This window comes from Lonchura striata, chromosome 3, assembly GCF_046129695.1.
Source record: "Lonchura striata isolate bLonStr1 chromosome 3, bLonStr1.mat, whole genome shotgun sequence".
In the NCBI taxonomy this organism is placed as follows: domain Eukaryota; kingdom Metazoa; phylum Chordata; class Aves; order Passeriformes; family Estrildidae; genus Lonchura; species Lonchura striata.
This window is the reverse complement of record NC_134605.1, coordinates 59,365,932-59,380,167: the sequence shown is the minus strand read 5'-3', so window position 1 is coordinate 59,380,167 and position 14,236 is coordinate 59,365,932. Positions and strand designations below refer to the sequence as shown.

At 37.2% G+C, this 14,236-nt stretch overlaps 1 protein-coding gene across 5 annotated transcripts in view; it reads right to left on the bottom strand.

Annotated features, from left to right (window-relative positions):
* Positions 1-1,174: 1,174 nt before the first annotated feature.
* Positions 1,175-14,236, bottom strand: part of STX7 (syntaxin 7) — a 31,120-nt gene continuing 18,058 nt past the window's right edge. For 4 of the 5 annotated variants that reach the window (XM_021540688.2, XM_021540686.2, XM_021540687.2 and 1 more), the window contains 8 exons: positions 12,391-12,460; positions 10,716-10,806; positions 8,976-9,113; positions 8,290-8,342; positions 6,851-6,941; positions 6,127-6,199; positions 5,089-5,171; positions 1,175-2,586 (listed from right to left, as the gene is read on the bottom strand). In XM_021540688.2, the coding sequence (XP_021396363.1) occupies positions 2,494-2,586; positions 5,089-5,171; positions 6,127-6,199; positions 6,851-6,941; positions 8,290-8,342; positions 8,976-9,113; positions 10,716-10,806; positions 12,391-12,460 (692 nt within the window). In that variant the 3' untranslated portion in view covers positions 1,175-2,493. The remainder of the gene's footprint in view (positions 2,587-5,088; positions 5,172-6,126; positions 6,200-6,850; positions 6,942-8,289; positions 8,343-8,975; positions 9,114-10,715; positions 10,807-12,390; positions 12,461-14,236) is intronic. The other variant, XM_021540690.2, reaches the window with a different exon arrangement.

Sequence of the window (14,236 nt, the reverse complement as noted above, 5' to 3'; positions counted from 1 at the left end):
GCAGCAGTGGCCACCATACCTACCAGAACCATCCCTGTGACTTCTGAAAGCTGGCCCTTCGTCTCATCCAGAGGTAAAGGGCTCCAGTACCCCACCTCCATAGGATTCAAGAAAGAATTCTTTCATCTGATAGCATGAGGGGGAGGTACCCTCACACCACAAACAGGGTTTTATTTCAATAAATCATGAATGAAGGCAAGCAAGGCACCCCCAACTCTCAGCAGCACTCTTTTCCCTCAGAGTGCCCCAACCACTAATTCCAGAGAGCAGCTGAGCAGGCACGTGACTCTGAAAATAAAGAGACAATTCCATGTGAGAAATAAAAACATGCACACAAATGAGACACAGAAGAGCAGAGACTGCAGGTTGCAGCAGAGATTTGGTAAATGCAGTGCTGTGCAACTTGCAGAACTTCCAAGTTATTTGGTACTGTTGTCCCAGCCTGATTCTCACCAGCTCCTCATAGTGGAAACTTTTATGTATCCCACCTTGCAGTCACTACTGGACAAAAAGGTTATAACAATCAAACAAGATGGTAAATATACCATCTCTTCCCAAGAACAACATTCTTCAAGGTGGTATGCATTTTAGTAGAGAATCCTCCTAAAAGAAAACCAAATAAGAACAACAAATGCAATGTAATGAGTATCAAGCATAAACAGAATTTCTGCTCTGTCAGGAGTCAGAGGTGAAGTTCTGCTGCCAAAGATCTCTTTTCATTCTTCAGCATGTCAAAGGCAGATATGAGGTATCTCATATATAGGGAAAAGATTTTACTGGGCAAATAGGATTAGGTCATCCTTCTGTGCCTGTTTGCAGTAATGCAAAGAGTTCGTTAAATATTAAAGCCAGGAAATTTCCAAAGTCAGTTTTAGACAGTTCACTGGTAAGAAAGCTACCCAGCTGAAATGTTGACTGCTGTTCTAGTTTAGACTAGTGTAGTCTGAAACTAAAAATTCAAAATCATTAGCATCACTAGCTGGACATGCAAGATCCAGGAGTATTTTCATTGACAATGTGAAGTACAGTACAGGAAGAGAGGGAGCCACCTCATCAGCTGAGCCAAAATTCTCTGGAGTTGTTCAGAGAAGTTTCAATCATTCACATAAAGAGAAAGACAACAGCTGTGCTTTTAAAGATGGATTCTGAAAAAAAAACCCAACTACTAGAAAAGTGCACTCTTTAAAAGACCTTTATTTTGGTTGCATGGTTACAGTTCGTTTATGCTTAGTTAGATTCTTCCCAAATAATATTTAATAGCTCACCATGTACACAGTGTATTCTCTATCAGTCTGGTATGGAAGAACTTTATAAAATACAGATTAAGTGACTTTTTATCTGTACACTTTTCAGATTAGTTCATCATGATTAAGTAAAAAGGCAAATAGATTAATTGGCAATTAATTGGTTTTACAATTTTAATATATTAGTACAAAATGGCACAAAAGGAAAAAAGGTCATTTTAAAGGCTATAAGCATCAAACTTTTTAAATGCTTTCAGTCAGTTTAACCGATTTTAACTTAATTTCAAATACCAGTGTTGAACTTAGAATTGAACTTTTAATCTATTTTCTTAAGCTGTGTGAAATACATCACATACAACTTCGCACCTGTTCATGGAAACTAAATCACAGCAGTTTCAGAACGGTGACATTCAAGTGCAGCTAGGAAGTTGGGAATTTCTATTCTTCCCAGTAAGTCTATGAAGTCACAGACCAGAGCATATTTTCATCTAAGCAAATGCACTCATACACACGTCAGATGCAAAGATACCAAATGTGTGCAATAAAACACAGTACTTCCTAATGCAAGGACTGGAACAAAAAATTCACATAATTACATCATTCAACCTACCTACTTTTGCAGGAGGCTTACAGACATAACCATACTTGATGCCAGATATAGAGATAAATGGAACATTTCAAATATTTCAAGCAAACTGAAGGCTTAATTCACAGGCTTCAGGTATAAAAGAGAAATCACATCACCTTCAGCAACCTACATTTTATGTTTGAACCACCCATATCAAATGGGTAGGTGAACATGATAGAAGAGATAGAGAGAAGAAATATATTTCTAACTTTAAAATAAATTCTGAGATGTGAATTCGTTGCCTCAAGCAACAATTCAGGAGTTTGTTTTGGCAGCAACATTTAGCAATACTCTAAAAGATAATTACCCACCCTGTCAACACAAGTTACCATTACTTTGATTAGATCCCTAAACCTTAAGATATTTTGTGTTTAAGTTAATGGAACAGTTTATGATCCTGACTGTTTTTTCCTGGTAAGACAGCACCCACATCTGAGAGGCCAGGCAGTTATACCAATGGCAGTACTGAGAACATTATTTCTCAGGTTAAAACAAAAAGTCTTATAAAAAAAGTAAGTGTGATGAAGTACAGAACCACTATTTTACTCAGTTTCACAATGAGCAAACCATGACTGTGAATTTCCTAATTTAAATACAAATTACAAAGCTTTCTCCAGAGACTTATCTTTCAATTAACCATATGAGGAGTCCAAAAAGCAATGCTCCAACAGCAAGTATAATAATAAGTATGCACATCTTCTTTCGAGATCTTTGCTGGCAACAGAGAAAAAAACAAAGTTGATTGAAAACTGTAACACATCAAAACATCAGAAAATTATTCAGATGCTTTTATGGTCCTACTGCTCGTGCAATCTAAATTGTGTCCTTACATAAAAGATGGTCAAGACATCTAAAGATGTTCAAGGAAAGAAAAAGCTCTCTACATTACCTTATGCTATATTCAACAGAATTATATCAGTGGTATTTTCTGGTAAACATAATAAATTAGTTAAAGAAAACACAGTAATGTCATGAATGGATGTAATTAGAACTCTGGGGCAAGTAACATGAGCATAGAGAGGAAAACGGACAATTGGTTGCAAAACAGAGAAAGTAGAAATGGTCTGCTAGAAAAAAAAATACTATTGGTGTATATACAGAAGGGGAAAATGGACTACAATTTTGGGCTGCTGTGTATCCATTCACAGTTATTTTAAAGGTGTTTTTGCCATGTTTCTTAGGTAGAACTTGCTCTTAAGGAAAACAAACAAAAAACCAAAGAGACGTGACTAGAGAACCATTTAAATAGATGTCACTACAATAAAGTCCAAATTATGAGCACATTGAGAATGTTCAAATTTCTCATACAGGTCTGTAACTTGAGATATCAAAGCACTCAAGACCAGCAGCAGTCTTTCATCCTTTACATGAAGGGTACAGAATCTGAAGGTTTCCTTCACAGGATGGAAGAAAATTACAAAATGGGTTTCTTGGGTTCTTGCTGATAGTCAAGGAATAACAACCCTCAGATCTTGGGATTCTAGGCCATAGCCCCAGAAGTAAAGCCAATCTGTGCTGTACTTGGCAGAAGTTCTTCTGCCTGTGTGGTTTTGATGTTTTGGGGTTTTTTAAATTTTTCTCTCTGAAGAATAACATCTGTGTTAGTTCTTCATTGAAGCTGTCAGTTCTCTGACCAGTAATAGCCATACCACCAAATTTCATAACAAATCTCTTCAATCTAGTATTATTGTCTCATTGCCACTTCTCCCATCATCAGGCTAAGATTTCATTTCATTGTTTTATCAGTTTGCTGAGTACCTTCCTCCTGTGTCCATTATCTCTTTACACTCACAATCTCTTCCTTCTGCATCCTGTTGACCTCCCTCTTACCAGAAATGCATTGAAGTCAAACATTTCCCCTGTAATACTACTTAAGCAAGGCATGGTAAACTTATTTCAACATACAATTGCTCATTTCTATAAGTGCTGAAGCAACCTGGCTTTGCCTATATTGCTCTGCTGTGTGAATGCAATCCACAGGGCAGATGAGTGATACAGAGCTCATCCAACCACAAACAGAAGCTGTAGGAGTATCAACAGCCTTGTCCCTCCCAGCACACCTGGGCCTCTAACACTTCCTTGAGGGTGTCAGGCCAGATACAATAGTTGCTGAAATTTTTCAGCACTTTAGAACAAGGATAAGTTTTCAAGCAAAGGAAAGTTCAAATCCAAAGCAAACTAGACAGTGCTTTCATCCAAATACAGAGCAACTCTGCAGTGTTTGGTGCCTCCTGCAAGACCCACTGAATAAAAGCTTGTCAAGTCTTGATAACCTTCCTTTGAGATCGGAAGATCCTTTTCTCCTTAAAACAAATCATGAAGCTTTTAATTTCAAATTGCAACCAGAAAACTTATACCTTACACTGAAATTTTTGGCTGCTATTTTTTTTTCTGAATGTTTTAAGCATCAAAATAGGAGTCATCAAATGTACTTAAGGTGACAATTAGTCCCACTGAGAATACAGTTCAAGGATGCACCCTCTACTACTTCTGAAATCAGCAGGCAGTCGTTCATACATTCTGTCACTCATTTACTGCCCTATCTACTACTAACACACATAAGAGGATTTTTTTTAAAAAGTCTAAGGACTAACTCTAACTTAAAGGGGAAGATTAATTACTAATAGGATTATTTCTAATAAGTTCCAAAAATGTATAAAGAAATGGCATTTAAAGATATTAAAAGGCTTTTCAAAAAAGTTTGACAGTTTGAAATATGTTTTTAGCATCAAAGTAGCAAGTAGCAAAAGCTGGATATATACAGCTTCAGGAAGATTTTAGACCACAAAAATTGGTTCTAACTGGCACATCTTTCTTCCTGCCATCTTCCCTACTCCTCCAGTGATCTCCAAAAGCTTGCTCTCTCATAATTCAAGAAGTTAAAGGTTCCTGTATATGGAAGTAGGAGTCTGTTTATGTAAGGTTTTTTTTGCTGGTTTTGGGATTTTTGTTTGTTTGTTTTAAGTAAAGGTGTAACTCCAGGTGCTCTCACAGAATCTCAGAAGGTTCTGAAACAGTCTGACTGGAAACAGCCTCACAGGAAACCCAAAGGTTTCAGAAGTCAATGACTTATTTTATATTGACCTAGAAATACCATTGTAGTCTAACAAACTTTTAAGTCTTCAAGCCTTGAGGAGCTTGCTAGGCAAAATCTGAAGTCCATAAGAAAGTGTAAGTCAGGACTACTGCAGTACAGTTTCACCCATCTGGCATTACCTGGTAGTTCGCTGCTCTTGACAGCTGCTGGTTTGCTTGCTGCACGTGTACATCTGCATTTTCCACATTGGCTTCTATGCTGTCTTTGTTTTGAAAAGAAAGATTTCAAATTTTGATAAGCCATAACCCAGACAAAGGTTTAGAGTGCTGAAATATACTTGAGAGCATATAAACAGCTGCCCCAAAATGCTGGTGTCTTCATTAGTGTACCTACCTTGTATTATGAAAGCTTGACCCATCCTACACTTATGCCTGAGTTCATTCCAGAACTGCTCGGGCAATAATTGGCTGAATTCATGACAAGTAACAGCTCTCCCATTCTGCATGCAGGGCTAAAACTTCGATACCAATCAGGGCAGAAATTTCCAGTACCTTTTTTTTTTTCTTTTAAAATTACCTTTCACTTGTTCTCCAACTTGCTACTGACTACTTTCTGCTCAGATTAAGAAAAGTCCTAAGGTTTATGAAACAGAGGCAACAAACCAAACAATATCCCAAGAGGCATGGTTCTAGTTTGGTGTTCTATCATATTGACACAGATTGTATTTTTTTCAGTAGAAAAACATGAACCAATTATGGGTTAAGGTGACAAAAAATGTTCTGAAAATATGTTCTGGACATAGATAAGAGCATGGCTTAGCAATTGCTGCAGAAAATGGATTCTCTAATCACTTTTTGTTAAAACAATAAACTTGTTTGCATGAATGGCAAAGAATTAATCTTTGCCGAATCTGCACACTTAGATTCATTAACAAATACAATAAAAATGTCTCACAAATTCCAGTTTATGTACAAACAGTTCAAAAAACTACTTTAAAGACATTTTGAACACATTAAAAATTGCATGTTTTAAACTAGATTTTAAGCACTCTTTTTTACTGTAATCCCAGTCATCTCAGCCAGTCTATTAGGTTGTATCTGATTTGCTTTAGCATTGATAGTGTCATTAGAGGAATTTTTCCAGCAAAAAGAAGGTCTACACTGCAGCTCTCCACAGAAACCTAATTAAAAAAATTCAAGTAATTGAATTGGACTTACCTATCACATCACCCTGTTCATGAATCATCATTCCTAGATCTTTGAAAATTTCATTGATGTCCATAATATCAGCCTGCAAAATGGAATCATTAATGTACATCACACATTTTAGCATCTATGTGCATTTAAATATGAATACTGCTCCTTCTCCTCCAGTGTGTACATCCATGACTCTTTATACTACAGGATGAAAAAGAAAACCTTAATGTGCTTATTTTGAAGGTTTTCCTTCAAAAACTTTTAGTAGGAGTTTATGAAACATTTACTTACTTCTGTTTCAATGAAACAGAAAATCTCTATTCCCAGAAATGTAAAAAAAAAAAAAATCCACTTAGAAATGTACATGTTGAACGATACAATGGGAAGATGTATGAGGAGAGGTATTATTTTGCTACATTTATATTCACTGTTTAAAATGGTTCTATAATATGACCTTATTGGAAAAAATTGCACTTTTTCTTGCAATCACATGAGCACTTTTAATCCACAGCAGAACTGCTGAAGTTAAACACAGTATATCAAAACATGGTTTTCATACAGTAGATTTCAAATGTACATTCCACATCTAAAGGTAATATTTGCAGTTTTGAAGGGAAAACACACGCCACAGACAAATCCAAACTGCTCAAGATTCAAGCCTCCAATTAATGCTCATGCTCCTTTAAAAATGCTATTTCTTTGGAATGTCAAAAACATGTTCTGCTCTAAAACCACCTATACTTACTTCAAGCTGCCTAATGGAAGATTCCCTCTCCTCGATAAGACGGAGGTCATCTTCTGTAATTTCTTCATCTTGCACTTGTGCTTGTGGTTGACTGTAGACAAAAACCACAAAACCAACACCCATGCAGAATTGAACACAATGAGAAAGAATTTGTAAGGATAAAACTACAGTTAAATATCAGTTAATAAAATGGTGTGGTTTTACCCTTGTCTGTCCCTGGCTAACAGAAATGGTATGACCATCATAGCTTTGGTGTAGCAGAGCTGCTGGAGCAGTGCTGCACAGAGCAGGTGACTTACTGGAAATTCGAGGTATGAATACAAGGACAAAGTTCCTTCTGAATTATCAACTGCATAGTTTATATCCATCTGAGCAACAAAAAAGAATCTGAGACTAAGAAACAGTTCTTGAAGAATATGGAAGCAATGGGAGTTCCCAGTTAATAGTGGCCCTTATCACAGCAGCTTCACTTTATTCAAGTTGGACACTTCTTCCCTAAGTTTGGGTCCCAGAAAACCCAAATGTAGCTTAGGGGAGCTAAAGAACATGTTGCATCTGAAGCATCAGGAAAAAAGGAGGGACATTATGTGAACTGCTTCTTTTTCTCCCAATATATGCCATCAAAGTATCTTTATGCTATGTGGGAACCCCAGCCTTGTTTTGGGGCCACATGTGGTGGTGAAATTCCTCCTCCAACCCGTGCTTCCAAAGAAAAACTCCGCAGGCTTAGCTGTTCGGTCTCAAGGCAGTTTATTGCTAGTTATCTAACAGATTATGTTCTTGGACTGCAGCTATTTGATCAGTGGCCTGGGTAGAGGCACACACACACCCTGACATCCTCTTTATCTGCTGTCTTCTTCGTCTCTCTCTCCGCCCAGGGTTGCTGCTATCTTTTATAAGATATATTACGTATAACATGTTTACAATTATTCCCCAATACCTACTACCTACGTTGCCAAGTGTTTTTCTACTCTAAACCAATCTGTGAGTGCCAACATCACCAAGAACATGGAGGCAAGGAAGAAGAAGGAAGAAGGATGGGATCAGCCCACTTTCCTCCATCTTAGAACTTCTGACCCCCATGTACAAAGTGAAAACCCCCCTGTACATGTGCTAAAACCCCCCTGTACAATACTAAAAAAATTTCCCCTCTACTTTGTGACTACTTATACTATACTATCTAACCTTTTGTGATTGCTTGTTCCACCTCCAAAGTTGGTAATTCATTCCATGGCTCAAACTCAAAATCACAGTTGTTTTTCAGCTGTCTGCCAGGGTCTAGAATGCTTCTGACCAAGGCCTGGAACCTCTAAAAATGTCTGAGAGACATTTTGAGTTCCCACAATGCTAAACACCAAAAAAATCATAGGCAGCTTGCTTCCCTGTAGGCCAGTCATTATTCTGAGCTAGGATAAGGCATATTAAGTAATTCAACCTACCTGTCCCAAGAGACAAGTGTTCCTTCTTTGTAGTTATCTTCTGGAGCCCCACCCTACACGATCAGTGTGCAAAAATACAAGCAAAACATTATAGCCCTGAAAAGAGCACTGGCAGCATTTCTATAAGGAGACAATACTGGAAGGTTTCTAGTAGGTCAAACTGAAACATGATTCAACACGTTCTCATCCTGATTTTGCTTTATGCATGTATAAGGCTGAAATACGAGTAAAAGCATTTAGCTCAGTAACTGCCTGCTACAACTTACACATACAGAATGTGTATTTGGCACAGAGTGAAAAGGCAAAATTGATATACTGACAAGGAAAATCTGAAGCTACCCAGCACTCTTCCACCTTAATACTTCACTGAAATCTGTCAAGTCATTCTTCCCCAAAGGAAAAAATCTGTTGATATGTAAAGGTAGAGCAAAAGCATTTCAAAATTCACTAGGAGTTGCTTTTGCAAGATTACAGCATGAATACAGGGGCAGTTCATTCCTTTGTGTGACAAAGGCAAGGAAAAAGCAATAGTTGTCCAGGGAGGTTATTACAACTTAATGCAGCCTTTACTATAAAATCATATAACACATGTTCTGCAGCATTTAGACTCAGCTATCAGCTAAGTCACACTGTGGAGGCACTAACACCAATGTAAAGAATAGAGTGGCACATTTTCTGATACTTACAGACACCCTTGAGCTGGCTCTTACTCTGGCTACAAAGTCTTTTTCCTTCTCAGCAGCTTGCCTTTGGAGTCTTTGGAAATTTGTTAGTGCTGTGGTGAACTCTCCCACAAGACGGTCTTTCTGTATTTTTCTTTGACGCTGTAGGAGAAAAAGTTTTACCAAGTCAAATGAGCTCAGGCTTTTCAAGGCTTTACTAAATAGTCTGCTAAATATCAAGGCATATATACCCTTTCTTCTAAATTGGTGTAAGGGAAGGCTGTCAACAAAACCATTTGCAATTCCATGGACAAACCTTCTTTCCTTCTGGGATCACATAACCACACTAATTAAGGCATTTAAAGAAGAAATCAATGTATTTATTTTCATTTAATGGCTGAAAATGAGAAATGAGCAGTGATAAGAAAGCTTCTACCTTCCTTATTATCCACTGATTGTAAAATCTTCTGCTTTGGTGTGAAATATTTTCACAGGGATGCTGATATATGCGGAGATGACTGAATATAGAGGGGAGGAAGGGTGCAGAAAAGAAAGAACAGAGCACTTCATATATATTTTACATAAATGTTGGAAATACATAATGAACTTAATCCCAAAGTGGGTTCACATACCCCCTTAAATGCTTTAGAACAGATCCAGAAATACTTGTTCTAACCTTTCAGGTTTGGGTTTTTTTTAAGATGTAGTAAGGGGAAGGGGAATACTGGGCACTCAGGAGAGCCTCTACAATATTTGCCTAAATATATTCATAGATCAGCCCTTACAAATTTCTGAAAGGTTGTAATTTGCCATTCATGAATCTGTTATTTATGCATTTCATTAAGAAATACCTTTCATAAAAGGGTAAAATTAAACAGTAAAACATTTCACTGTGAACTTTTGAACTCCAAGATAAGCAAACAGAAAAAAAAACCAACAAACTAAAGATACTCTGGTTGAACTAGAGGTTATATACCAAGTTCTAACACTGCTGTTAGAAGTTTACAGCTTGACAGGATGTACACACATGGATCATGGCCTGCCACTTGAACTCTGTGTTTCAAGACCATTCACTTTTCCAAAGGCTCCTTAGTAACTACCCACAGACCAAGCTAGTTGTTTAGGTGACAATAACCTGAATCCATGTTTTCTAGGATCCGGTTGTTCTTCCCTTATTTAAGTGACAGATTTTGCTAGAATAAGAAACCACAGGAGGGCAGACAGAAGTGTGCTAACCACAACAGCCACTTCACAAGTTTCTGACTAAAAGATTTTACACAGACCTCAGAAAAAAGGTTGATTTAGTAACAGCTCCTGTCTAGTCCTCTTGAGAAAGGAAAAGCCTGTGACAAGACATAGCATATGCTGATCTGAGTGATGCAGAACAGACATATTGGGATAATCAAATTATTCAGACAGTGAGTGAGCAGTGTTTTGGTACACAATTTCTGGAAGCAGAGTGCTGGCAGAGTCAGACACAGCATCACTGCAATGGATAATAAAGTGTCCAGATACCTAAAAAAGCAGAAATGCACAGCACACTGCCATGATTCCCACTACTTCATTCCTGATACATAAATACAAGTTTGGTACAAGTCTGGACGACAAAGAAATATTCTTACATTTTAGTGTATTCCCACATTGTGCAAATGTGCTGACTAACTAAACAGTGCTTTGAAAACAGGAATAAAGAACTGAAGTGACTAAAATACTTTACATGAACCAACATATTAGTCATACAAGCTATGCTTTTTGGTTTTATACCTGTTCACTTGTTGCAGGCAGAGATCCAAACTCTTTAATGTATTTGTCAGTTTCTTTGGCAAGTTGATTGGTGTATTGCTGCTTCTGTTGCCTAAAAATAAATGCAAATTTTCATTAGAGACCATTGGGTTACTTTGCTGAATTTCACTGATTCTCAGAAAAACATCAGTACTAAAAGCTTCTCTGAAGCACACAAAGCCATCGTTAGTCTATTCTTCACTGTAAAGGCATAAAATCATGGATTCCAGGCAGGACAGGTGTTGAAGAATGTGTATTGTGCAGTGTGACAACATAATTAATAATGACTAATTTTTTTTTGCCCCTAGGTTTCCTCTATTTTATTAATGTGCAGCAATACATTTGTAGTCATTATGAATACATACTTTCATACTATTCATATGAACACTTCTGATATTATCACGCAATCCTTTAGCAATATTCACTTTTTTCTGAAGCAACTCAAATGCTTTACCTGCTTTGGCATCTTCCTCGCCAAGCCTATGTAAAAAGGTTTTACCTGGAAAGCTATTATCACACCATCAGCATCAATATTTAAAATAATCAAATAACCCTTGGAAAGGCCAAATATTCAGACAAGTGAGAGACCAATAAAAATTCAAACAAGTTTACTATATATACATACATATATATGTATACATATATATACATTATCATACATACATCAGTTATCCCAGTAAGGGTCTCAAGCATGTCCTTAACATCAGTTTCTGTGCTGTATAGGTGTGAATTTATGCCTAGATCCTGTTGGGTTATTGCATCAACTGTGTATGTATGTTGCTCTTCACCTATTCCCAGTTCCTAGAAGAATATCCCCTGGCTAATGTTATGGGCCCTGAACTGAGGCTATTATGAAGAAATTTGGCTGTTCACACAAAATTAACATCAAAACTTTGGTCCAATAAACACCTCCTCTAATATTCAATGGCCACAGCACAGCATGAAACACACAAAAAAATGCCAGGATGAGCACATGTTGCTTACATGCATTTGTAATGCTGAGATTAATGTGGTAAAGGAGTTTAATTTAAAAAATCACACTGGTTCATTAGACCATGCAGAGAAGTAGAGAGCAGCTGCTGTCTCTCCTAGAGGCATATTAGGGAAAGTCCACCTTTAGGTGACTGTACTCCAGCAGAGTATCTGCCTTGGAGTCCAATTTCACTTCTGTTATACTACTATTTCTGGTAGGTATTTATTTTATAATGCCGTCCCTTACTGTAGCTTTCATCACTAAAAACAACATTCCCCTTCCTCTCTCAGTAAAAAACCTCACAAAAAACCCACCCCAATATATTCATTACCTTGTGACACTTCTACAGGCAGATTGGAAGCACTGACTAGAGTGGAGGGGTATGGGGGTACGTTTTCGAGCAGTGATATTGCTTTCTGGTTATGCCACTTTGCTAACAAACAGCACAGGTTTTATAGATGCACTGATACTGCAGGCAATGTGCACAGGCAAATCAGCTGATTCGAGTTTACAGAGTATCATATTTTTAGAAAGCACATCTCAACATCAAAGTTTCAAATATTTCTCTATGCTCACCTTTCTCAGGGAAATCAAGCACTCTGCCTAACAGAAACCCACCTCACCCCCTAAGAGGACACTGTTTGCGACGCAATGAAATTAAGTGTTATGATGTGAAGTACTCACAGCTGTTGCCTCAACTCAGGCGTGTCCTGTGGTGTTCCAAGCTGATGGAGTATTCTTTGTATTTCAGCAGCTGTTTGTGAAGAGGAAGAAAAATTTGAATGGGGCAGAGACAATTGCTATTCAGTTGAATGCATTTTTGCTTGACAATTCTAAAGCCATATAAATAAATTGACAGAAATGGATATGCAGGACTTTTTCAACCTACTACGAAGATCCCATTTGTAAGTCCCAGAATAACTACTGAACGATTTTTGCCATGTCAAAGACAAAACCTGAGGTTTCTTATGAAGGATGGGAATGTAGTCAAATATTTAGGTAGAAACAGGCAATTTAAAGATTAGTAAATTATTTCATTATAGTAAGTCTAAATCAGGGGATTATTTTTTTAATTAAATATTTATTATTTAAAATTATTTTTAAAATAAACAGCACCATTCATATTCTGATTTACTTTATGCATATCATTTTGGAAAACCATATGGAAGACTTCTAGAACATTCTCTTACACAATATTTCAGAATCCATGCATCAATGAAGAGACAGCTATAAAGCGTTCATGGGTTTACAGTACATAAAAAAGGAAATAAAACTCATGTGTTCAGGTTTAAATTGCAATTTTGAAAATCTTATGTTTTTAAGTCTGGGTTACAAACTGCCAGTGATTTTAAAATGTATTTCATTAAACATATTAGTTTTGAACTGCAAGCAACATATTGTCTGAGCCTTATTTTCAACCTAATATATTTTAGTGTCACATGTGAAAGCAAGAAGAAAAATGGACAGCAATTTAAAGGATAGGTAGGTTTTAAAATTGCAAAACTTATAGTTTCCCTGTGGCTCTCCCCAGGCAGGCTGGTGTACCACACAGACAGATATGGTAAGATATTATGTGAGATCCTCACTTCATTAGCTCACTATCTATTTTTTTTTTCCTAAATACAGTTAAAAATGCTGTAGGTGACAACTCTGCATGAGGAAGAAAAACATACTAAAAAAAAAGAGTACTTTTCCATTCACTATAGAAGTGATCTGTAGGAGACAGAACTTCAGGTAAAATGAGAAAATAAGCTATGAGTTATGTTAACCAGTTAGGTGAAACCGCAATTCCCTAAATCATTTTTATTAAAGATAATCTGATCTTTCCTTCATAACAAATCTCCAGTGAATGTTCTATAGATGGTACTACATTATCTACACTACTTTACAAAACATCCCAGTGCTGACAACTGCTATAGTCAATAATTTGTGTGCACACCCAGGTAATGAATACATCAAAATGGGGAAGTTAAATTTACATGAGGTAAAAAATCAAATACTTAAGCCAAGTGTTTTTGAGATACCTAAATGACATGAACTACTAGCAGAATTTCTGTGGGGGATAGCACTGTAAAATGGGTTTCATGCAGCTTGTATTTTAACTGAGCTGAAAACCAGTAAAACATGAATGAAGATTTTTGATTTTGGCTACTAAGGACCAGCCCTTCTCTGCCTCCTGCCTGCTGGGCAAGGCAGTGCCCACCTGCCCGCACTTCTAGGCAGCTGCAGCTGCTCACACACACTGATTAACATGAGCTCGGGGTAATTAAACTTCTTTTTTATGGTCAGTGCAATGCATTTTTTTTAAAAAAACAAAATGATAACTGGCTAGTGTTATCTTCAAGACCTTATAGTTTTAATATCTATAAAACTGAACGCTAATTATCCTGTATTTGTTCCAAGGCGCTCTGCCTTCTGACTCCAGAGCCGAAGAGCTCGGTTATTCCATATGAGCTTTCAAAAGGGAAAGAAAGGAATCCAAAACGGACAGGAAAGTCCCGCTGTGTCCTACCGCCACCTAGAGGTGCAT